The 24,587-nt window shown below is 43.9% G+C and overlaps 1 protein-coding gene across 1 annotated transcript in view; it reads left to right on the top strand.

Annotated features, from left to right (window-relative positions):
* b3glcta (beta 3-glucosyltransferase a) overlaps window positions 1-24,587 on the top strand; it is a 106,409-nt gene that overhangs the window by 62,204 nt on the left and 19,618 nt on the right. Inside the window, exons 7-9 of the mRNA XM_056271964.1 lie at window positions 8,687-8,823; window positions 9,180-9,243; window positions 14,961-15,092. Of these exons, the coding sequence (XP_056127939.1) occupies window positions 8,687-8,823; window positions 9,180-9,243; window positions 14,961-15,092 (333 nt within the window). The remainder of the gene's footprint in view (window positions 1-8,686; window positions 8,824-9,179; window positions 9,244-14,960; window positions 15,093-24,587) is intronic.

Raw genomic sequence — 24,587 nt, 5'->3', positions numbered from 1 at the left:
TTCTAATATTTATATTCCATCCTGCTGTTCAATGAGGATTGATTAGATTAGATTAGATTAGATTAGAAAACTTTATTAATCCCTGTAAGGGGAAACTCATTCCTGTAGATATTCATGCTCAGCATGAATTTAAAGGGGTCATATAATGCCATTTTTGTACAAGTGAATATGAATCTTTAGGGTCTAAATGAAAACTTTGTAATATACTTTTATTAAAAATTCTCATTAGTATTTTAAGAAAACGTCTCTGGTTACTTACGTAACCTATGTTCTCTGAATAGGGAACGAGACACTGCGGAAAGCGCAGTGGGATATCCTCTGGATATGCCGATTGCCTGAAGCCCTATAGAATCACGCCAATTCATTGGCTGATGGCGCTCGCGCAAAGCTGGCTCCGCCCCGACGCTCTTATGTCGTAGCATGATGAACGCGCGCGCGCCATCCTCTCCTCAGATTTCTCTGCCGAAAAGAAAAACTGTCGGCAGCGCTAGGAGCTTGGCAGCGAACGCAGCGTCTCGTTCCCTATTCAGAGAACATAGGTTACGTAAGTAACCAGAGACGTTCTCTTTCATAGGTTCACTCAACGCTGCGGAAAGCGCAGTGGGAACGAAATACCAAACTCGCCAAGCTAAGCGCTGCCATAACTGGTACCAGACCAAATAATAATAACAACCATGATAGGTTCAAGCAGATAGAACCTGGGAACCTGGAGTCATGTCAAGATCTAAATTATAGAACCTCACAAAGGTGTGCGGAGAGGACCAACCTGCCACCACACAAATGTCTTCCAAGAGGGCCCCTCTAAAGAGAGCTTGAGAGGAAGCCACACTTCTGGTGGAATGTGCTCTGATGCTAAGAGGTGAAGGCAAACCACGCACCTCGTAAGCCAGCGAAATAGCGTTCCGTTACCCAGTGGGAAATCCTCTGCTTTGATGCTGCAATCCCGCGGCGGCCAGCACCAAAACATACCAAGAGCTGGTTTGATTTCCTCCAACCGCCTGAGCGATCTACATACAACTTCAAAGAACGGACCGGGCAGAGCAAGTTAAGTTTCCTTTCTTCCTCAGAGGCAAAAGGAGGAGGGTGGAAAGCGTTAAGGTTAACAACCTGAGAGCGGAACGCCGTGGAAAGAACCTTGGGTACATACCCCGACCTCGGCCTCAAGGTAACCCTAACCAGGCCAGGAGCGAAGTCCAAGCATGACTCACTAATAGAGAGAGCCTGCAAATCCCCCTTCCGCTTTAGTGAAGATAAAGCTAACAAAAGAGCAACCTTAAGAGTCAGAATCCGCTCAGGGGCTGACTCCAAGGGCTCGAAGGGAGCCTCTGTCAAACCCTCCAGGACGACTGACAGGTCCCACGAGGGAACACTAGGGGGGCGAGCCGGTTTCAGGCGCCTAACCCCACGCATGAAGGCCGAAACTAACTTCAGTTTCCCCAAGGGAATCTCATCTCATTCTCTATGAGCGGCTATGAGCCAGCTCTGAGAGTGGTACCGGCCGCTCCGGAAGCAAACTTTTCCCGCAGGAATTCCAGCACTGAGCCTACTGGGCAGCTAACTGGGTTCCTATCATGTGCTAAGCACCATGCCTCGAACACCCTCCACTTGGAAGAATATAGCCTCCTCGTCGAAGGGGCTCTAGCATTCGCAATGGTCTCCTGAACGTCGGTTGGGAGATCAAAGCTTAAAGCTAACGGCCTCTGATAGGCTAAACGTACAGCAAACAACAAACGGCGAGGATGTCATATCCTGCCCTGAAGCTGGGAAAGCAGGTCCTCCCTGACCGGGATCTCCCAGGGGGAGGATTCCAACAGAGGGATCAGCTCCGAAAACCATGGCTGGGACGGCCAGAATGGGGCTACCAGAAGGAGGCGGACTCCGCTCTCCCTCACTCTGGACAGAACCGCCTGGATCAGCTTGATGGGCGGGAAGGCATAGAGTTTCTGCATCGGCCAAGGGTGGGCGAATGCATCTATCCCCAACGGAGCTGGAGGGCTCAGAGAGAACCAAAGCGGGCATTGGGACGACTCCTGAGATGCAAAGAGGTCCACTTCCGCTTTCCCGAACACCTCCCAGATCAGGGCCACCGTCTGGCGGTTCAACATCCATTCCCCAGACCTGAGCTTCTGCCTCGACAGAAAATCTGCTGCGAGGTTCAGAATCCCTGGGACATTATTTGCTCTCAGAGAGAGGAACTTGTCCTGGGACCACAGGAGAAGGTGACGCGCATGCCTGTCTAGGGTGCACGATCGTGAACCCCCCTGTCTGTTTACATGGGACACTACTGCCATATTGTCCGTTCTGACAATGACATGGTGTCCTTCGAGGAAAGGGAGAAAGTGGCAAAGAGCCAGGAAGACAGCCCTCAGCTCCAAGCTGTTTATGTGCCACGAGAGGGTCTCGCCAGTCAAAACCCCACACGCTGGCCTGCCCTCGAAAGCCGCTCCCCAGCCGGTCAGAGAGGCATCCGTCGTAACCATCTGGCGACGGAATACCGCACCCATACCGACTCCTTTCTGAAGGAAGAGGGGGTCCCGCTAGATTGACAGGTCGCGAAAGCAACTGCGCGACACCTTCAATAGGCGAAGGGCTGGCCCCGTGGGCCGAGCCCCTGAGAGCTTCATCCACCACAGAAAAGGTCTCATGCGGAGTAGCCCCAGAGGTAGCACAGGGGAGGCCGCGGCCATAAGGCCCAGAAGTCTGCGGCAGGTGCTCACGGAAACATGCTGGCCTAGTTCAAAGCGGGACAGACATGTCACCAGACTGGAAATCCGTGCAGGAGCCAAACGGGCCTGCATAAGAACGGAGTCCATGCGTACCCCCAAGAAAACAGTGTTCTGAGCTGGAGTAAGAACGCTCTTCTCCGTATTCAACCTCAAACCGAGAGACTGAATATGACGGAGGACAATGTCCCTGTGGTGAGTCACCAACTCTCTGGAGTGGGCTAAAAGGAGCCAATCGTCCAGGTAGTTGAGTATATGGATGCCCTGGAGCCGCAGCGGGGCCAGAGCAGCATCCATACACTTTGTGAACGTCCTTGGCGCTAGAGCGAGGCCAAAGGGGAGGACCCTGTACTGGTACGCTTTTTCTCCAAAGGCGAACCTGAGGAACTTCCTGTGTCGCCGTACGACCTGGATGTGGAAATAAGCATCCTCGAGGTCTACTGTCACGAACCAGTCCCCCAGCCGGATATGAGATATGATGGCCTTCAGCGTCAACATTTTGAATTTCCCTTTGTAAAGAGAGAAATTCAACCGGCGAAGATCTAGTATCGGCCGCAGGCCGCCTCCCTTCTTCGGGACCAGGAAGTAACGGCTGTAGAAGCCCTGTTCGACTTCCCCCGAAGGAATCTCTTCTATCGCCCCCTTCAGCAGAAGGGATGAAATCTCCTGCTGTAGTACAGAAGCCTGAGCGGCGCTGTCGACTACAGTAGGAAAGACCCCGTTGAAGCAGGGGGGGTTGCGACAAAACTGAAGCGTGTAGCCGAGCCGAACTGTGCGAAGGATCCAAGGCGATACCCCTGGTAAACGCTCCCATTCTTGAACGAAATGTGATAGAGGGAGAGGAGTGTTGCAGTGCAAGGGACATACCTGAGGTAGGGTGTCGCGCTGGTTCCCATGGGGAGGCGCGGTTGACCGTGGAGGAGAGCGCTTGGCGTCCTGACACGTACTGGGGGGTACCACCACCTGGATAGAAGTAACTGGGTCCGCCTGCTCCAGAGGAAAACGAACTGTGCCTCCGAGGAAGCGATTGGCGGGTGTAATGTGCACCGGGAGCAAGGGGAGAAAGCAAGACGCGTCTCCTTCCTCCTGAGCCGGACTGGGTGAAGAGAGTGAAACAGGACCTGCACTTCGAAACACGCTGGGTGGCGAAGGTGACAGGGTTGGATGAGGAGAGCCGGCTGGAGGAGGGCAGAAACGCTTGCGCGGTCTGTCCCAACCTCGTAGATCTGGTGAGGCTCTCCTCCTTCTGACCTGCGGGTCAGGAACGCCTCGAGGAGGCTGGAGCGGCCGATTTGTTGGACCGCTTCAGCTGAAGGCGCTTGTGAGGGCACTGGCGGGGAAATGGACGACCTCGGGCTCCCCAGACCGTAGTTGGTGGGTGGCGAGCTGGGTCACTCCTGCTAGTAGGGAATTCAGCCCTATGAGCAGAGCGTTCTCGGGTTTGAGAAGGGGGAGGGTTGGAGTCTCTTGGCCCTCTGACCCTCCTGGGCATAAACTGCCTGAACGCGGCCGACTGAGACTTAGCGGCGCGGAACTTCTCAACCACCGTGTTGACCGCCTCCCCGAAAAGGCCTGAGTGGGAGATAGGGGCATCCAGGAGGAAACTCTTATCCTTGTCTCGGATCTCCGTGAGATTCAACCAGAGGTGGCGCTCTGCAGCAACCGAGCCCGCCATAGAGCGACCTACAGCCCGAGCAGTGTGTTTGGTGGCTCTTAGGGCCAGATCTGTGGCTTTGCGAAGCTCTTTGACAGCTTCGGGCGTCAGTCCCTCTCCTTCATCCATGTCCTTCAAGACGTCCGCTTGGTAGGCTTGAAGGATGGCCATGGTATGCAGGGCCATGCCTGCTTGACCAGCCGCCATGTAAGACTTCCCAATAAGGGAGGAAGTAGTCCTACAAGCCTTGGAAGGAAGAAGGGGACGCGCCTTCCAGGACGGTGCAGACGACGGGGCGAGGTGGTTAGCCAGCGTGTCCTCGACCGCTGGAATAGCGGAATAACCCTGCTCCACAAAACCCACAAGGTTGGTGAAGTCAGCGGCTGCCGCATTAGTTAGGCGTGCGGAGAAAGGCTGCTTCCAGGATCTGGAGATCTCGTGATGCAGATCGCTGAAAAAGGGCAGCTTTCTTCGCTCTGGCCTAGAATTAGGGCCACGTAGGAACCTCTCGTCGAGTTTGGGCGATTGAGACTCGCGGGGCTCATCAGGCCAGTCAATAGAGAGCTTCTCTGTAGCGCGCGACAGCACGTCAATAAGCTCAGTGTAGGCCGGAGTAGGCCGTGCGTCCTGGCCGCTAGGCGGGATAACGTCATCAGCCAAAGCAGGCCCGAAATCCTCGGAGTCGGAGGCTGCAGTGTAAATCACGTCATCCAGACCGAAAGAAACCGATTCGCGGGCTCCCGGGCTGGGGCATAAATAATCATGCGCGAATTCAACCGCGCCACGTGCGTGTTCGGGAGAGGGAGGGAGAGAAAGGGCGAGACCCGTCTGCTCGTACTCAATATCCTCGAGCTCAACATCCGAGCCCCAGGCCGCGGATCCACGAGAGGCCTCAGCAGTCTCGGGAGCGCAACGGGGGGGAACGGATGACTCCTTCTCAAAAACCGCGAGTCTAGTGCGGAGGGTTTTGAGAAGGAGATTGTCACAAAATGTACATTTTGACAATCCTAATACAGCCTCACGCGCATGCGAAAAACCCATACATTTAACACACTTACTGTGAGGGTCGTCGTTCGAGATAAAACGAACGCATGGCGGAGAGCAGCGTCGATAATCCATGACACTTCACTGTAAGGAGAACAGAGTTCCAGTTATACCAGTCGCTGAAGTGTCGAGACGAAAGCTGAAGTTGAATTTGAAGAATTCGGGCTCAGAAAAACCGAACGAAGGGCAAGATGTGACCGCTTCGTAAAGGCAGAGAAATCTGAGGAGAGGATGGCGCGCGCGCGTTCATCATGCTACGACGTAAGAGCGTCGGGGCGGAGCCAGCTTTGCGCGAGCGCCATCAGCCAATGAATTGGCGTGATTCTATAGGGCTTCAGGCAATCGGCACATCCAGAGGATATCCCACTGCGCTTTCCGCAGCGTTGAGTGAACCTATGAAAGAGAACACTAATTTTACCTGGTCAAAAACAGCTCTGTTTTCAGCACGCCGTTTCAGTGCATATGCCTTTAAATGATAATGAGCTTCGCTCACTCCGCCCCTCTGTTCTGCGGGCGTTTTGATACAACGCACGTGGAGTGTTGCCTTGACAACAGTTGAGGGTATATTTTGGAGTAAGAATGGCAGCGGGAGTCTCTGAGGACACATCTGTGCAATCGTATCAGTTTGAACCGGAGTCGGACCGGAACAAGATGACGGCCATCTTGTCACAATTAAGGCTCGAACAGGACGTTTCTGAATGGTTGGTTAGCGTAATGTCACTTTGATCTATTTTTGTATGCACTGGCAGGGTAGAGTAACTTAGTGAGATGTACGAACGCTATGTGTTTACTGATGTATACGTCAGTTCATTGACAGATTGACGTTACAACTAATGGTCATGAAAAACTTTTTTTCGCGATTTGCAAAGATTAATATAAAGGTTAATAAAACTTTACACTTACTTCTTCTGGAGGTGAAGAGGGAACATAAATAGTTGCTACCGATTCTTTTTTCAGGAGCAGCTTCTTAGCAAAATCAGCTCATACTGACCCTCGTTTATAAGCAGTCTGGTGAGAAAGTATTCGCGCAAACATGAAAGCATTGACGTTGATCGTGGGGAATATTCCCTTCGAAAACAAAACTCAGCCACTGCGTCTTCAGCGGTTCGGATTTAGGAACAAAATGACTGCTGTGTTCGTTATTACACCCAAGAACAGAACGCCACAATCGCTTAGACGCCATTCTGCTCCAGCGTATCAACAATGACGGACTATGATGACAGCTCGCTCAGTACGGGTCTGTGTTGAAACACTGCTGTCAATCAACAATCGTGGGAGGGGCGTCCGACAGTGTGACGTCACACGGTCGAACGGCTCGATTTGAGGCAGGGGAAAATGTATAAGGAGATTAAAACAAAAACACTGGATGGATTTTTATCATTATATGATGGTTGTGTACACGCACTGCCAACACACATTTCAGTACAATTAACTTATAGTGCATGTACCATTATATGACCCCTTTAACACTAGAAGTGCCAGAATTCCATAACTACTAGAACTGCCACAAGCGGTCATTTTGAGATTGCAAACTCTATATCTTTAATGATGAATACCCAATTGAGAGATTAATGCATTTATTGTATTAGGATATCTTTTAAAAACAAAACAACACCAAACTGTACATTTAAAAAAGTTTAATTATACATTTATAAATAATAATATCAGTAGCCCGTAATTATCGCATATTCACAACAGATAGCTATATTTCCATAGGCCTATCCATTCAACATAACTCAGAACAAGATAATAACAACTAAAAGTATCTTATTTAGATATTATTTTGACAGTGAGAGAGACAATGTCACGGTTTATGAATTCGCTGTCTCCTTTCTCGTCTTGTTGTGTGTGTGTGCGTGCGTGTGTGCGTGGCCGCTGATCATTGCAGCTGATCAGCACGCCCGCTCTGATCAACGCGCCGCCAGCTGCAACTGATCAGCGATTCGACCATTTTTAGTGTTACTGTTGTCGCCTAGTCTTTGTCAGATCGTTGTGGATTTTTCCTGCGTGTTTGTTCCCTGCCTGTATCCGTTTTCCATGTGTCATCCCGTGTTCAGCACTCCTGGTTCTTCACGCAGCGTCCCTGTGCTGCCAAGGGCTTCATACCGGACATTTACACACCTTAACTCTCCCAGCATCTGACCAGCTCTCAATAAACATATCTGTCATTTTGCAATTGAATCTTCTGATTATTTCCTAATAGACAAAGGTCAACCGCGAGAAATGTAACAAAAGAATACCGCGAAATTCAGTGCGGTCAATATGACCGTCTATGGCCGAAATAGGTAAATATGTTCATTTGTTTTTTTTTGCCTTATGTGTTATTTATATAAAACACATTTTAAATGAAAATACAGACACTTTTAGGAAAAGTCAGGTACCAGCAGGATTTTATTTATTTTTTCAACAAAGTTATTGCAGATATAAAATTCAAAACGGTCAAAATGACCGTCGTGGCCGTTCTAGTGTTAAAGGATTAGTTCACCCAACAATTTAATTTCTGCCATTAATTACCCTCATGTCGTTTCAAATCAGTAAGACCTTCATTCATCTCCGGAACAAAAATGATATTTTTGATGAAATCAAAAGTGGTCGCAGGAATACTTTTTGTGAGGGAAAAAAAATCCAAAAATAACGACTTTATTCAACAATTTCTTCTCTTTGGTGTCAGTCTCTGATGCTGTTTAAATAAATGACCAATATATTTTGAATTGGCGCCACCTACTTCTATTATGAATGAAACCTTAAAGGGTTAGTTCACCCAAAAATGAAAATTCTGTCAGTAATTACTCACCCTCACTCGCACATATACATTTTGACCATTTCTCTCTTACAGTTTTTTACAATTTTCATATTAATGAAATTTGACAGCGGAAGCCATTTACAGCTGCCATAGTAAACAAGTGACTTGTCACAAGTCTGTTCACCTGACCCTTTTCACAATAACACCATAATGTAAACTACATTATGATGAGTCGCTTGTACAGTGCAACATGACATTCAACATGACAATACGAGTAAGAACTTATCTTGGAATAAATGTGTTACATTTGTTTGCTTTTGTCATTATTATTATTATTATTATTATTTAACCTATGGCAATATGTACAGTGCAGGATTGACTGTGAAAACAGAATGAAAAGTTAGTTAAAAACAAGTTTGAGACTGTAATGCCCAGTGTCATATGAACTAGTGGCAGCTGTTAAGGTGTGATTTAGCCTGAGATGACCATCACAGTGTCATTAATCTCCACTTTTGCCCTCAGGAGTGGTTTCTTGGCAAGGCACTGCATGATGAAGACTCCACCATCATCCACCATTATGCCTTTTCTGAGAACCCAGTGGCTTTCGAGTACCCAGACTTCTCTGCAGGATGGGCGCTTAGTATCCCTCTTGTCAACAGGTTTGAATGCTGCCCTCAGCTGAACTGACTAACTGTCACAAAGCAAATCCAGGGATCAAGTCTTCCAGTATGATGTTTTTATAGATTAGGTTTAAGTTAAATTCTAAAAACTATTCCATTTTATTATTCATGCTATTTTTCTGAAAGGTTTTTCAAAGCTGGATTATTTGCATTGTTATAGTGATTATATCTTAGATTATATCAGGTAGTTTGATTTATACTATGGTACTGAAAAATGTTCATCTTCATATATTACATGGTATTACCATTTTGTCATTAGAAATGTTGTGTTTGAGAAGGTATTTTGTGTAATTTGCATTGTAGTTCACTAATTTTACAGTGATTTCACATTTTAGGTTGACAAGCAAAATGGAAGATGAGCCTTTAAAATCAGACTTCACCATAGATCTAAAACATGAGGTAAGAATGTTTAAGGTGTATATTTTGAGAGGACTATGGGCTCACTTGATATTACTATTTAAAATGTTGTATCATTTTAATTTTAGATTACATTAAAGTGTCCATTAAGAAAAACAGTGCACTAAAACAGTGGAAAACCATCACTCTAGAAACAAAACGAACACTGCAACAATATTAACTTTTAGCAGACTTTATACCTGCACTATCGCTCAAAGTCTCTTATGCTGACCAAGGCTGCATTTTTTAAAATCAAAATTACAGTAATGTTGTGATATATTATTATAATTTAAACTGTTTTTCTGTTTTAATATATTTAAAAATAAAAAAGTCATTTATTCCTGTGATTACAAAGCTGAATTTACAGCATCATTACTCCAGTCTTCAGTGTCACATGATCCTTCAGAAATCATTCTAAAATGCTGATTTGCTGCTCAAGAAACATTTCTTATTACTCTCAATGTTGAAAATAGTTGTGCTGTGTGATGAATAGAGAGTTCAAAAGACCAGGAAATATAAATATTTTGATCAATTTAATGCATCCTTGCTCAATACATATTCTAATTTCTTGAAAAAAATCAGTAGTGGGAATATTTGAGCACTCAGTGCTGTTAGTTAGTTAATGCTGTCACAACAGGGAAAAAACTTTAAAAACTTGAAGTGTTTTGATGGGGTCACATGTTGTTTTGGACTTTCATATAAACAAAAACAGTCAAAACATCTTCTTTTGTGTTCTACAGAAGAAAGAAATTAATTCAGGTTTGGAGCAAATTGTAACATAGTTTAAATATTAAATATTACAGAAGAAAAACTGGACCATGTGTGCTAAACTGAAACATGGCACAAAGAGTCCGATAATAATCTTTTTTAATGAACTTACTCCGGCCGGCTACGAATTATCTGATCTCCTGGTAGAGGTGGGGGTATCATTGTGTTGTATAACCAACAAAACAATCCAGAGTCCCGTGGCTGTTCCTCAGTTTAACTCATACGAATGTCTTGTTCTGAGTGTCTCTGCGCCCCTAACTACTGCTATAGCTACAGTCTGCAGGCCGAATGGTTTCGAATGGTTCAATTGTGTCTCCGTTGTCCACCTCTGATTTAGGGCTGTCTGATCATCTGGCTATATTTTTTAATACGGAACTGCCTGACATATACATTTCCTTTTCTTGCATCATTAACTATAGCAAACTGAGATTTATTGAGCCCTCTGATTTTATTGACTTCCTTAAGTTGTTTTTCTCCATCCGATGCACTGGAGAACACATTTTTTATGTTAAATTCTGTTCTCTTGACTGGCCTGAACTCATTTATTCCTTTAAAATCACGATCTGTTTCCTTTGTACGTTCTGCTCCCTGGTATAATGATGACCTGCGGTGCAATGAAGGCATTTTGTCGTAAAATGGAGCGTAGGTGGCTGGACTGTTCATAACCAGGCCTGGAAAGACCACTTACTAGAATATAAGGCTGAGATTGTATCGGTCAGGTCTGATTATTTTTCACAGATAATTGTAAATAATCAAAGAAACCCTAGACATTTGTTTCATTCCATTAAAAAACTTCCCAAATATAACAGTCTCTCAAATGTCCCTGCTTCAACTCACCTTTGTAATAAGTTTCTAGAATTCTTCAGCACCAAGATTGAGTATATTTGTAAATCCATTATTATCACTACTACTTCTTTTGTCTGTTTCTCCTTTAAATATTTCAGATTTTTCTGGTGCCTCTCTATCTCAAATTTTTTCACACTGGACTTTCATTCTCTTAGCAATTAGGTTTCACAAATTAAAGCTCTCACTTCCATAGTTGATCCTATACCAACTTGTCTGTTTCAATCATGTTTTGCTTCCTTATGTCCTGTTGTATTCAGTATTGTAAATGACCCCCCTTTGCACTGGTGTTGTACCAGCAGCATTACAAATTGCTGCCATAACCCCTGTACCAAAATAAAACTAACATGGACTTTGATAATCTTAACTTCCATCCTATTTCCAATCTTCCATTCCTTGTTAAACTTTTAGAGCAAATTGTTGCTTCTCAACTGCACTCTCATCTTACTGCAAACAATCTTTTTGAGGCCCTTCAATCTGGCTTCCGTAAACTCCACAGCTCTGGAACAGCATTGGTTAGGATCACTAGTGACTTGTTAATTGCTTCGGAATCCTACTTTTCAGATCGAAAGCAGTTTGTTGCTATGGGTGGTTACAATTCATGCAATCTGGCGTTTCTCAGGGATCAATTGTGGGTCCTTTACTCTTTAGCATCTACCATTTTCCACTCTGCCAACTTTTAAGATCACTTGGTCTTAACTTTCCTTTTTACGCAGATAACACCCAGATTTACATACATTCAAAACCTGATGATAATTTGGCTGTGGCCTTTCTGTCAATGTATTTCTGAGATTTAAAAAAATGGAAGTCTCGAATTTACTTTGTTCACCCCACCAGCTCCATAAAGCTGTAGATGGCTCCTATTTTAGAGTTTCAAACTAAATAAAAAAATTTGGGGGTGATATTTGATGCTAATTTAACTTTTGACCCTCGTGTTCAGAATATTGTCAAAGCATCTTAGGACATAGTCTGCCAATGTTTCTATGTTGTAATTTCCGGTGGCTGAAAAGTTCATTTACATTTTTGTATTTTCCTGCATTGATTATTGCAATGCTCTACTAGATGGGTTTCAAAGTCTACCCTAAACAAATTACCGTTTGTTCAAAATTCTGGCGCCAATATCCTGACTAGGACCAGGACAAGGGATCACATCACTCCTATCTTGGAGTCCTTACACTGGCTCCCTGTCAGGTTTCGTGTTGATTTTAAAATGCTCATGCTTACCTATAAGGATTTGCATGGTTTGGCTCCTCAATATCAGTCAAAGCTCTTAATCCCCTACATCCCAACATGTGATCTCTGTTCCTCTAAAGCTGGTCTTTTACCTGTTCCGCCAACTCATTTAAGATCTATGGGTGATAGGGTTTTCCCTTCATTTGCTCCAAAACTATGGAACTCTCTGCCCTCTGAGATTAGGCAAGCGGAATCTCTTAGTGTTTTTAAATCTTCCTGCAAAGGAGGATAGGAATTAACTAGGGATGTCCGGCTTGATCCCAGCAGTGCTGTCTATTAGAACATGGAGTCCAGGGGGCTGTTCCATAAATGAAGCTTAGAAAAGCGGGGATTAAACTCCAAAACCGGACTTGAATGAGCCTAACAAATAAGTTGGGGCTAAAGTGGTTCCATAAAAGGTAATTGAAGTTCACGCAATCTCACTAATTTGATCCAGGTTTATCTAGTCTAGATAATTGCGTGTGCACGCGTTTCTGAAGCAGCCCTAGAGGTCGATCGTGGATCAAATCGATCCACCACCAAACAGCGTATATTTTGTGCTGTTTTATGCGTTTGTGACATGTTTTTTTTTTCCTCAGTGCAAAAATGACATTTTACAGTTATATTCTCCATCTGTAAATGTTAGAAAGTAGTGCAAATGTATCCATTTTGCTGCTAATCTTCATATTGAACGAGCGCTGCTGCGCGCATGCGCGCCAAATAGGAGCGCAATAATTCTGACTAAAATATACATTTTGCTTGGAAAATTAATATGCGATACTTTATAACACTAGAAATATCTTCTAATTATAATAATTTCTCTTTAGGATGTTGGATAAGTTGCAGTGAACTTCTAGCTCATTACACTCATATATTTTATACTTCTAATAAAAAAAAAGAAATTGAACAGAAGTAGCCTAATTCAGGGAAGATTTTTTTAAAGAAACTAAATATATAAAGATACAAAATATAGTTTTGGGTATAGGACCTATGCTACTTTATAAAGATGATATATATAGCCTACTTATTTAGAATGCTGAGAATTACAGCTTTTTATGCAATAATTTTTTTGAGAAAGCAAGAATCCCCAGTTTTAAGTTTAGTGGTTTAGATTTAGTTTCTAAAGTACATTATGGAGAGGATAACATTAAATTAAGAACAAATGTATACATTTTGAAAAGATATGTGCAACTCTAAAATCAAAGAATATTCCATAAAATAAAGGAATAGCCTATATATTGGCCTACATTAACTACATTTTTATGTAACCTTCCCTTTTATTTCTAGTTATTTGTTATTTCTTTACTTATTTAATATTGAATATTTGATATTTAAATAATATTACTTGAATAACTATTGGGAATTATGTGTCATTCATTATAAGAGTTTGATATATGTGAATGTTATATTTTTATTAATATTTATTTATTGTTTTATTTATATATATATATATATATATATATATATATATATATATATATATATATATATATATATATATATATATGTTGGTATTATCACAAAAGAAAAAAAAAGTAGAAGGAAAAATAAGGAATATTTATTGGGGGAAAATATGATGTCTTTAAAGGAACTGTCCATTTGTATAATTTTGTTAAATGTGTTTGAATTGAAAGACATAATAAAGTACATTTTATATATATATATACATTTTATATCTAGACAGCGTAGAGAAAGAATTCTCTGATAACCGAGGCACTCCTTAATTAAAATGTCTTTATTACAAAAATGACATGTCCTAAACTTTAAAACGCCTTATATATGTGTCTATATTGTCTATATTGTAGCCTTATTTAAGTTGATTTTCTGTATACTGTGTATTTATAAAGTCCAATAATGGTATTAGAGACTGTCAGTGGTAATATCATTGTGTTCTTGTCGGTCAGTGTTGAGGATCTGTGTAACAACTGAGGCTTAGCCTGACAGTTAGCCTGCCCTGGACCAGGCTAGTTTCCCAGCATAAGTTGCCAGGGTAACTGAGTTTGAACTTTTTTAAGTTTGATTTATGAAACCGAATCTACCAAAAATAAGCCTGACTAACCGAAATAAGCCTGGCTTATACTCTAATCTTGGTTTCTGGAACAGCCCCCAGGAGTACAGTTCCATTTGATCACTTTATTTACACATTGAAGCATGTAGGAACAGAGAAATTGAGCAGGGAATAAATGTGAGTTTGAGTGTGGTTTTTAGATAAACCAGAAATACAAACACTTCAATAAGGATAACGTTTTCAAATTATACAAGCAAAAGATACACAATATACTGTAAAACAAACGAAAATAAACTTACATTTCTCATGAACACACACTACAAACATCAAGCAGCTCCAAAATCTCCCAGTCTATTGTGCATCAATGCAGGCATTTATCTATCAGGACCCATTAGGACACAGCTGCAGTGATTGGTTAATTACGTGTACAAATCAATAAACAGCTAATTGAGGAGAAACTTGGGCTGGGCAAATGAAATTAGGGAATCTTAATAAGCCAAACCAAGAAAATGATTGTAAACGATGACAAAAATAAATAGAAAAAAATTATAATAATCTTTAATATACTTCCCTCAAAACATACTTTTTGGTGTAGCTTTATTGATTTGATATACTTTCTAACTATCTTATTCTAAACTATTTACTTCTTGAATTGTTTTGATAACATGTTTTTATTTTTGTTTTGAATATCTGAACGTATTTAAATTTTATGAATGCATTTCTTTTATGTTATTGTATTTCTCTTTTATTTGATCTTATTTTTGTAAAGCGCTTTGAGACGTTTATAGAAAATAAAGTTTATTATTATTATTATTACTTGCTCTAAAGCAATAAGAATTGCTTTGTATTTAAAAGTGTTGCATTTCATTCCATTATTACTCTCCTACAGGTGGCGCTGTACATCTGGGAGGACGGAAAGGGACCTCGACTGACAGGTGTTCCAGAACTTTGCACACTGCCAGAGCAAAATCCAAGAGCACAATACTGTGCCACCACTGTCAGCAGCCATTCACCACTGTGTGTAGGTAACCTCCACATCGAGTGCTTAACACACTTGTCACACGCACCTCATCAGTATGTGGAGAAGGCTGACAGGGGTGAAAGTGCAAACCTTCTGTCACGATTTGAGTTGAGACTGGACACTGCTATACAGTGGGGAGAACAAGTATTTGATACACTGCCGATTTTACAAAGCATGTAGAAGTCTGTAATTTTTATCATAGGTACTCTTCAACTGTGCGTGACGGAATCTAAAACAAAAATCCAGAAAATCATATTGTATGATTTTTAAGTAATTGGTTTGCATTTTATTGGATGACATAAGTATTTGATCACTTATCAACCAGTAAGAATTCCGGCTCTCACAGACCTGTTAGTTTCTCTTTAAGAAGCCCTCCTGTTCTCCACTCATTACCTGTATTAACTGCACCTGTTTGAACCTGTTACCTGTATAAAAGACACCTGTCCACACACTCAATCAAACAGACTCCAACCTCTCCACAATGGCCAAGTCCAGAGAGCTGTGTGAGGACATCAGGGATAAAATTGTAGACCTGCACAAGGCTGGGATGGGCTACAGGATAATAGGCAAGCAGCTTGGTGAGAAGGCAACAACAGTTGGCGCAATCATTAGAAAATGGAAGAAGTTCAAGATGACGGTCAATCTCCCTCAGTCTGGGGCTCCATGCAAGATCTCACCTCGTGTGACATCAATTATCATGAGGAAGGTGAGGGATCAGCCCAGAACTACACGGCAGGACCTGGTCAATGACCTGAAGAGAGCTGGGACCACAGTCTCAAAGAAAACCATTAGTAACACACTACGCCGTCAAGGACTAAAATCCTGCAGCGCACACAAGGGGCCCTATCTTGCATCCGGCGCAAATGACTTTGTACACTGACGCATGTATCATTCCTATTTTGCACCCGCGCAAAGCGGACTTTTCCCTCCACAGACACACGTCGGTTAACTAAGAAATACACTTGCGCTCCCCGGGGCGGTTCAGCGCAAAGAGGAGGCGTGTTCCGGCGCAAACTTTCCCTCATGCTATTTTGCTGTTCTATAAAACAATTGCGCCACTGACCAGAAAAAACCTAGTCTAAAGTCAGTGGCGCGTTGCGCGTTGTTCATAATGCTATTTTAAGCGCGCATGCTTGGCCGTAATGTAGCGGGTGCACAACGCGCATACACTTTGATTCTCTCATCAACACAGATGCAGCAGTTTTTATTTTTGCAAATCATACATTATAACAAGGAAAAATATTAACACATGAGGGAAATCATTGTGGTGTCCATGAAGATGTAAAATTTTTTGTTTTTTTCCTCCCACGCCTGTTTAACCGACGCTGATTTGGGTGGGTTTCTCCCATCCCCATACAACGTCACTTCTCTGTCTTTCACGGTCCTGACAAGAACGTCGGTCTCCTCGGCTGTGAACCGCTCCTGGTGCGCGCCTGGTAAATCCGCCGTTATAATAGCAATCCGCCATGCAACATGCGCACCTGCTCTTAAAGGGAATGTGAGATGACGCTCTGATTGGTTTATTTCACGTTACGCCCAAACCACACCTATGAATAATGAAGCTACTTCAGACCAACCCCTTTTAGATTTGCGCCAGGAAAATAGCAACAGCACCGGGATCCGCCCACAAAGTTACTTGCGCTTTGACACTTGCGTTTCAGATCGTTAAAATAGGGCCCATGGTCCCCCTGTTCAAGCCAGCGCATGTCCAGGCCCGTCTGAAGTTTGCCAATGACCATCTGGATGATCCAGAGGAGGAATGGGAGAAGGTCATGTGGTCTGATGAGACAAAAATAGAGCTTTTTGGTCTAAACTCCACTCGCCGTGTTTGGAGGAAGAAGGATGATTACAACCCCAAGAACACCATCCCAACCGTGAAGCATGGAGGTGGAAACATCATTCTTTGGGGATGCTTTTCTGCAAAGGGGACAGGACGACTGCACCGTATTGAGCGGAGGATGGATGGGGCCATGTATCGCCAGATCTTGGCCAACAACCTCCTTCCCTCAGTAAGAGCATTGAAGATTGGTCGTGGCTGGGTCTTCCAGCATGACAACGACCCAAAACACACAGCCAGGGCAACTAAGGAGTGGCTCCGTAAGAAGCATCTCAAGGTCCTGGAGTGACCTAGCCAGTCTCCAGACCTGAACCCAATAGAAGGATCTGGAGAAGGTCTGTATGGAGGAGTGGGCCAAAATCCCTGCTGCAGTGTGTGCAAACCTGGTCAAGAACTACAGGAAACGTATGATCTCTGTAATTGCAAACAAAGGTTTCTGTACCAAATATTAAGGTCTGCTTTTCTGATTCAGATCAAATACTTATGTCATGCAATAAAATGCAAATTAATTACTTAATCATATAATGCAATTTTCTGGATTTTTGTTTTAGATTCCATCACTCACAGTTAAAGAGTACCTATGATAAAAATTACAGACTTCTACATGCTTTGCAAGTGGGAAAACCTGCAAAATCGGCAGTGTATCAAATACTTGTTCTCCTCACTGTAAGTGATTCATTTGATTTGTGCTGGATATAGGTTTTGGATAAAAACCGTTTGCTAAATGGGTAAATGAAATGGAGTTTCAGTGTCTGGTTTGTGTACCTTAATTTATATGACCTTTCTCATGAGCATAAATAAACTAATCTCATGTGGGGGTTTTTTCTTCATATTTTTTTTTCCATCACACTTTGTTTTATATTGCCACACAATAAATAAAACAAAATAATACACAATAAAACCAAAATGCATAAACCGCTTGAATATTCTATCTCTACATGGGTGGGAATTAAACGCCCCTTTCCACTGATTGGTCAACCAAAGATCAAACCGTGCCATCATCAGTTTTGGACTACAGAAATCAATCGTAACGTTAGTTTTGGCTGTTCACGTTAGTCAAGCTCGCATCAGCTGACTCTCAGCTGATCCATGTCTACCTATAGGAATACGACGTCTATCACTGTAGTCATATATAAGCTCCTTCAGTATTATCAGCAGCTATCGCGTTTCTCAGGATGTAATTTACCCTCCAGCCCCAGCTCATCCTCTTGTCAGTCAAGATTTGGCATGATTTCCCTTTGAATCAGAATAATTTCTCGAATTATGTTGTACATTAAAACATTGACATTAATGATATCTGCAATACATTCATGTTGGCTCTGTTCTGTTTACCTTAAGGAGGGTTATTGCTGCTCTAGTTCTTGCCCAGAACAGAACCATACCGCCAATCCAAACTGTATGCTAATTGTCAATCATCTTTGACAATAATGGTCCTGACAGAATAATAGTCATCCGCTCTTCAGCTGTACAGATTCTTAAAGCATTTATTGCAACTACATTTCACCTCTTTCTCATCAAACAACCAGACTAATGACTTGGCACAAACCGTACTGGGGCAGAGCATAGACAAAGCTTTCTTCTGTGTAAACATAAATTCACCTATGCGTGCTGTGAAATATTAGTTTATCTCATAAACATTTATTTACTTCACATCTGCACCCATAATTATCCCTAGGAGGTAATGTAGGATATTTGGCAAACTGCTGACCAACTATGAAAATCTGTGTGGCAAAACTGTACAGTGTGGAGTAAATCCATTTAGGCTACGTTGATGAGAAGTGCAGACCAATATCGATTCAAGTACTCTTTGAAATAACACTTTGAACAAAGTCAGAGATGAAGAGTTTTTTTATATTTAGTACCATGTACCACTGTCAAATATTTGGCCCCTCAAACTGATTTTCAGGAGTTTTTTTTACCTAAGAATTTTTTCCAACCTTACCCTCATCCTCTCCTCGAAAAACTAATTATCGGTATATATACAAGGTTGATTATTAGGTATAATTAAGGTATAATAATTCAGTCTCTGAACTTCTGGGTTTGATCCCAACCAAATATTATAATTCAAATTAAAAATCCATTTATCGTAATCCATTCCTGGTCATTTCATCCTGTTTCAGTCTAAAGACAGTGACCATGTGTTCACTGCATAATTGTTATGCTTCAAACTTTATGCACATGACTATGAATTTGTGAGGTTGGGCCGTTTGTATCACCATCAAGTGCATTAAAGCATCTGTTGCCTGTTCCATTATGAACCATTACGATCTCATTGATTTTAAGTGCCACTTTGTGGTTTCTTTTTGAAACATTAAATTACATAATTCATAAGCTGCTGTGCTTGAGGCTATTTTACCTCCTTATTTCCATTTTTGTAACTTTCTTTTTCAGATACAGACAATTGTGAATGTTACGCTGCGTCACTGCGTGTGTGCGTTCCCGTGCGTAAATATTTTAGATAGCCATGCCTATTTTCAGCATGATATCAACAGACATCTTAACTGCAGATTATTCTAAAATGTACAAACTTTATCGGGTCATTTATCAGCTCGTCTCCTGCCCCGATGCTTTTTCAACATCCGTAATCTTCTGGTGTTTATTCACAGCGTGCTCCGATCAAAGTAATATCTCCCTGAATCAGCGCTGAGCGCTCTTATCTCAGAGTTACGATTTTCAGGCCTTTGCATGCTCTCCTCAGATTTAGACCCAAAAACTTAACCAGAAATACACAAAAACACACATTAGCATAATACAAAAAGAAGTTGGACTGCTGTGTCTGTTGAAAGTGTGAAAAGTTTGGTTTGGAAGGGCAGATGTTTTCTGTTGCCTTTATTCCAGTCTGAGGCTTTTAAAGCATGTATAGAAATAACAAGAAGTATACAATTCAAGTAAAAATGACTTAAGTGAGTAAATAGACTTGGCCAGTAACTTCAAATCACATTGTAAGAATTAAAGCGCAACATCCCTCACATTATGCCTCCAAAATGAAAATCGTGACTGTCTTCACAGCTGCAGTTTTACCAGTGGACAATGACTCATCTCTTAAATGGTGCTGCAAGTTACAGTGACCTGAGCTGTTGTCACAAATATATACAAGGAATAAGCAGCAAAATAATGTCCTAGTTTAAAAAAAATAAAAATAATATATATATATAATATATATTTCTGGAATAAAAATATATACTATAAAGCTTTATGGCCTGTACGAAATAATTCACCCATTAAATTTAGACATTATAGTATTATCCATTTGCTTACTTGCAAAGATTTCCTATGTGTGTATATATATATATGTATATGTGTGTGTGTGTATATGTAAGTTTTTGTATGCTTTTGTCATTTCTATACATTTTTTAATGTTCTGTTTAGCTTTAATTTAGTTTTATTTCAATTTCAGTTTTAGTCATTTTAAAACTTCAATCTAAACGGTTTCTGTTATCAGTGCTTTTTCAAAACTTTATTTCAATGAAAATAAATAGTTCTCTTACGAGAGGTTTTCTCGTATTGCGTAAGTTTAGCTTACGCTACGGGTTAAGTCATCTTTTCTCGAGATACTGAAGCCAAAATTATCCTTAATTTTGTAAACTTTGTCAACGCATTGCAGCAGCTGCAGACCTAGAGCAGGCTGTCTAGCGCGCTCATTGCCTGCTCTGCGGCAACTGCAGCAGCCTACCAGTGAGCCTGGCGTGACGTCACGCCCAATGGTGGCGCTTCGCGCCCACTACGCGTCACAGCCCGCTCAAGTGGGTGTGGCTTAGCATATAAAAGCACGGCTCGGAGGCTGCTTCCCTGATTTTCATCTCTTCAGCGAAGCTCTTCGCACCGCTGGATCTAGAGAGAAGCCGCCGCCGTTGAAATCAGCGACTGCAAGCAGAGGAAAAGCGCCTGAGGAAGCCGGCCAACTTCTCGCCGAGGTGGATGGGGGCGCCGCGGGCGACAGCTGCTCTATCCTGGCCTCGGACAGCGAGGAATGGCCTGGTTCTCTCCACTCCTCCTCCGCTTCGATCCAGGAGTCCGGACGGACGCGTTCGGGCGTGGACGCCGAGCTGATGCGCCTCCTTGTCAAGGCCGTCGACCGCCTCGGCCTCGAGTGGTCACCGCCCAAGGAGCCCGTGCTTAATCGCCTCGACGGCTGTTTTCTCCAATGCCGTCAACAGCCACCGGCGTCAAGGCCTGCACCCTACCTGCCGGAGCTCCGCGCTGAGCTCTCGAAGTCGTGGAATGCACCATTCTCCGCGAGACTCCACACCAGTGTCTCAGTGGCTCGTTTTCACGGCGACCCACAGAAATCTCATAAAGAGTGTAATTTCTGTTTATCCGGCTCACGCCGCTGGTGTTTCAAGTGTAGAGAATGTGCCCATGCCCCAGTGTTCACCCCTACACACAAGCACTATAACTCATGTGTCCTTCACGCCCACAGAGCCCACTCTCATAAAGCTGGCAAATGCCGCTCGAGTGTTAGATGTAGAAATCGCGCCCGCGAACTTGCGCTTGCGTCCATCTAATGCCCGCTCTGTCATATGGCCAGTTCAACCTTGTATAAATCAGGTTGTGAGTGTAAGTCACGTGCCCGCTCACGAGTGCTCACTCTTACTAACAGACACACTATCCCCGGCGCTGCTCGCGCGTCACAGGATGTTCATAAAACGCTCCCCGTTCACAGTAACCGGGTCGTCTCACTTAAACCAGCCAGCTGTTACTGTCAGCGAGCCGCCGCATATGAACACTCATATAAGTCAGGCTGTGAATGTAGGTTACGTGCCCGCGCTCACACTTACTAATGAACGCCTTGCCTCCGGCGCCGCTCACTCGCTACAAAGCTCTCAGAAAACGCTCCCCGTTCAAAGTAACCGGGGCGTCATATATGAAACAGCGTGCCATCGCTGTCAGCGAGCCGCCGTATTCGAGCACTCATGCTGGTCAGGCTGTGAATGTATGTCAATCGCTCCGCCTCAAGCGCCGCTCGCGCTTCAAAAAGCCATCGTAAAACGTTCCCCATTCAGTGTAATCGGGTCGTTACATACGAATCAGCCAAAAGTGGCTGTCAGCGAGCCGCTTTGTTTAAGCACCGAGGGCGCGCGCGCCGCGCCCACATCTCCGGTACAGTTCCCAAAGCCCACAGTGTGCGGCGATCGGGACCCGGAGGCCATTCTCCCCCTGGCCACACATGCAAAAGCATGGGAAGCGATTCCGGGGATTTCAGAGTGGGTGCTGAGCACAATAAGACAGGGCTATGCTTTACAGTTCGCTCGCTGTCCCCCGCGTTCCCACGCACGGACCGAGTCGACACTGAACGCGAAAGTAGCACATCTACTCCGCGCAGAAATAGTCAAACTGCTGTGCAAAGGGGCTATAGAACTGGTACCGCCTTCTCTGAGCGATTCAGGCTTTTACAGCCGTTATTTTCTCGTACCAAAGAAGGATGGAGGTCTGAGACCTATCTTAGATCTGAGATGTTTGAACAAAGCTCTCATGAGAAGACCGTTCAAAATGATTACAACCAGACAGATTCTCACGCACATTTGCCCGAGGGACTGGTTTATATCTCTCGATCTGAAAGACGCCTATTTTCAGATTCAGATTATACCCCGTCACAGGCCATTCTTGGGATTCACCTTCGACGGCCAGGTATATCAGTACACCGTCCTCCCGTTCGGCCTGTCCCTGGCACCCCGTACATTCACGAAGTGCATGGACACGGCGCTCAGCCCCCTGAGAAGTCAGGGTGTGCGGATTCTGAACTATTTGGACGATTGGCTGATTTTAGCACAGTCAGAGATAGAACTTGTTTCTCACAGACCTATGCTCCTCAGTCATTTGGAAAGCTTGAGTCTCACGGTCAACTGGACCAAGAGCTCATTACTGCCCAGCCAGTCAATCTCCTTTCTAGGAATAGAACTGGACTCTGTGGCTATGAGGGCTCGCCTGTCGACAGAGCACGCTCGCCATGTTCGACACCTAGCCGCATCTTTCCAGAAGGGCAACACCGCCTCCCTGAAAATGCTTCAGCTGGGCTTACTGCGCATGCGCCCACTACAACGCTGGTTGAACGCCCGCGTACCTCGCCAAGGATGGGCGCGCGGCAACAGGCGGATCAGAGTGTCTCAGAGCTGCATTTCAGCTCTGCAGCCCTGGTTACCGGCCGATTGGTACCAGTGGGGGGTGACTATGGGAGTGATTTCACCGAAAGGTCACCGAAAGGTCATCTCGACAGACGCCTCCAACTCAGGTTGGGGTGGCCTTTTCGAGGGCAGACCGGTCTTTGGCCTGTGGTCAGACCGAGAGAAACGCCTTCACATAAACTGTCTGGAGATGCTGGCAGTCGAGAACGCGCTGAAGCGCTTCCTCCCGTGGTCCTAGAGGCCCTAAAGATGTATCCCTTTGAACCATTAGATTCGGTGAATCTAAAATACCTCTCTCTCAAAACCGTTTTTGCCTCAAAACAGCCTCCTCTGTCCCGTTAGGGCACTGAGAGCTTACATTACGCGCTCCGCCCCTTTCAGACGCTCTGAACAGCTTTTCGTTTTGTTTGGTGGGCGCGCCAGAGGTCTCGCCGCCTCGAAACAGTCCCTATCCAGATGGATAGTGGACGCTATTGCTGCTGCTTATGCGTCAAAAGGTCTGCAATCCCCTCTGGGCATCAGGGCTCATTCCACAAGAGGCATGGCCTCGTCGTGGGCATGGTCCAGTGGAATTTCCATTCAAGACATCTGTATGGCGGCGGGCTGGGCCTCCCCGTCTACATTTGTGAGATTCTATAACATGGAAGTTCCCGCCTTGCAGGCCAGACTTCTGTCAGTCTAAATATGTGTATGTTCTGCCCACATGCTTGTGCGCAGGCTACTTTCACTGTCTAGCTCTCCTGGTTGAGCTGCACTTATATGGGTTATTATGTAACATGCAGCCCGGCGACACCGCTCTGCATTCCCCATGGGTGCTTATGTTTATACATGTCGGCCCACTTGCTTGTCGCCTGCATTCCCACTTTTCAGTGTTCCCCGGTCTCCCTGTGACTCATAGATTGGATGCTTGGCGCACACGGCGTTGACAAAGGGTTCCCGTAGCGTAAGCTAAACTTACGCAATACGAGATAACCTCTCGTAAGAGAACGTACTCGGTTACCTAACGTAACCTCGGTTCTCTCTAGAGAGGGAACGAGTATTGAGTAAGTTTAGCTTACGCTACGGGAACCCTTTGTCAACGCCGTGCGCGCCAAGCATCCACTCTATGAGTCACAGGGAGACCGGGGAACACTGAAAAGTGGGAATACAGGCGGCCAGCAAGCGGGCCGACATGTATAAACATAAGCACCCATGGGGAATGCAGAGCGGTGTCGCCGGGCTGCATGTTACATAATAACCCCATAAAATTAAGGATAATTTTGGCTTCAGTATCTCGAGAAAAGATGACTTTACCCGTAGCGTAAGCTAAACTTACGCAATACGAGAAAACCTCTCGTAAGAGAACTATTTGTTTTCATTGAAATAAAGTTTTGAAAAAGTACTGATAACAGAAACCGTTTAGATTGAAGTTTTAAAATGACTAAAACTGAAATTGAAATAAAACTAAATTAAAGCTAAACAGAACATTAACTCTAGAGAGAACCGAGGTTACGTTAGCTAACAGAGTACGTTTTAGTAGTTTTTAATAGTTTTAGT

This window comes from Rhinichthys klamathensis, unplaced genomic scaffold (genome assembly GCF_029890125.1).
Source record: "Rhinichthys klamathensis goyatoka isolate OS25496 unplaced genomic scaffold, OSU_Roscu_1.1 h1tg000329l_1, whole genome shotgun sequence".
NCBI lineage: Eukaryota > Metazoa > Chordata > Actinopteri > Cypriniformes > Leuciscidae > Rhinichthys > Rhinichthys klamathensis.
Note: the sequence above shows the minus strand (reverse complement) of the source record. Positions and strands in the feature narration are given on the sequence as shown.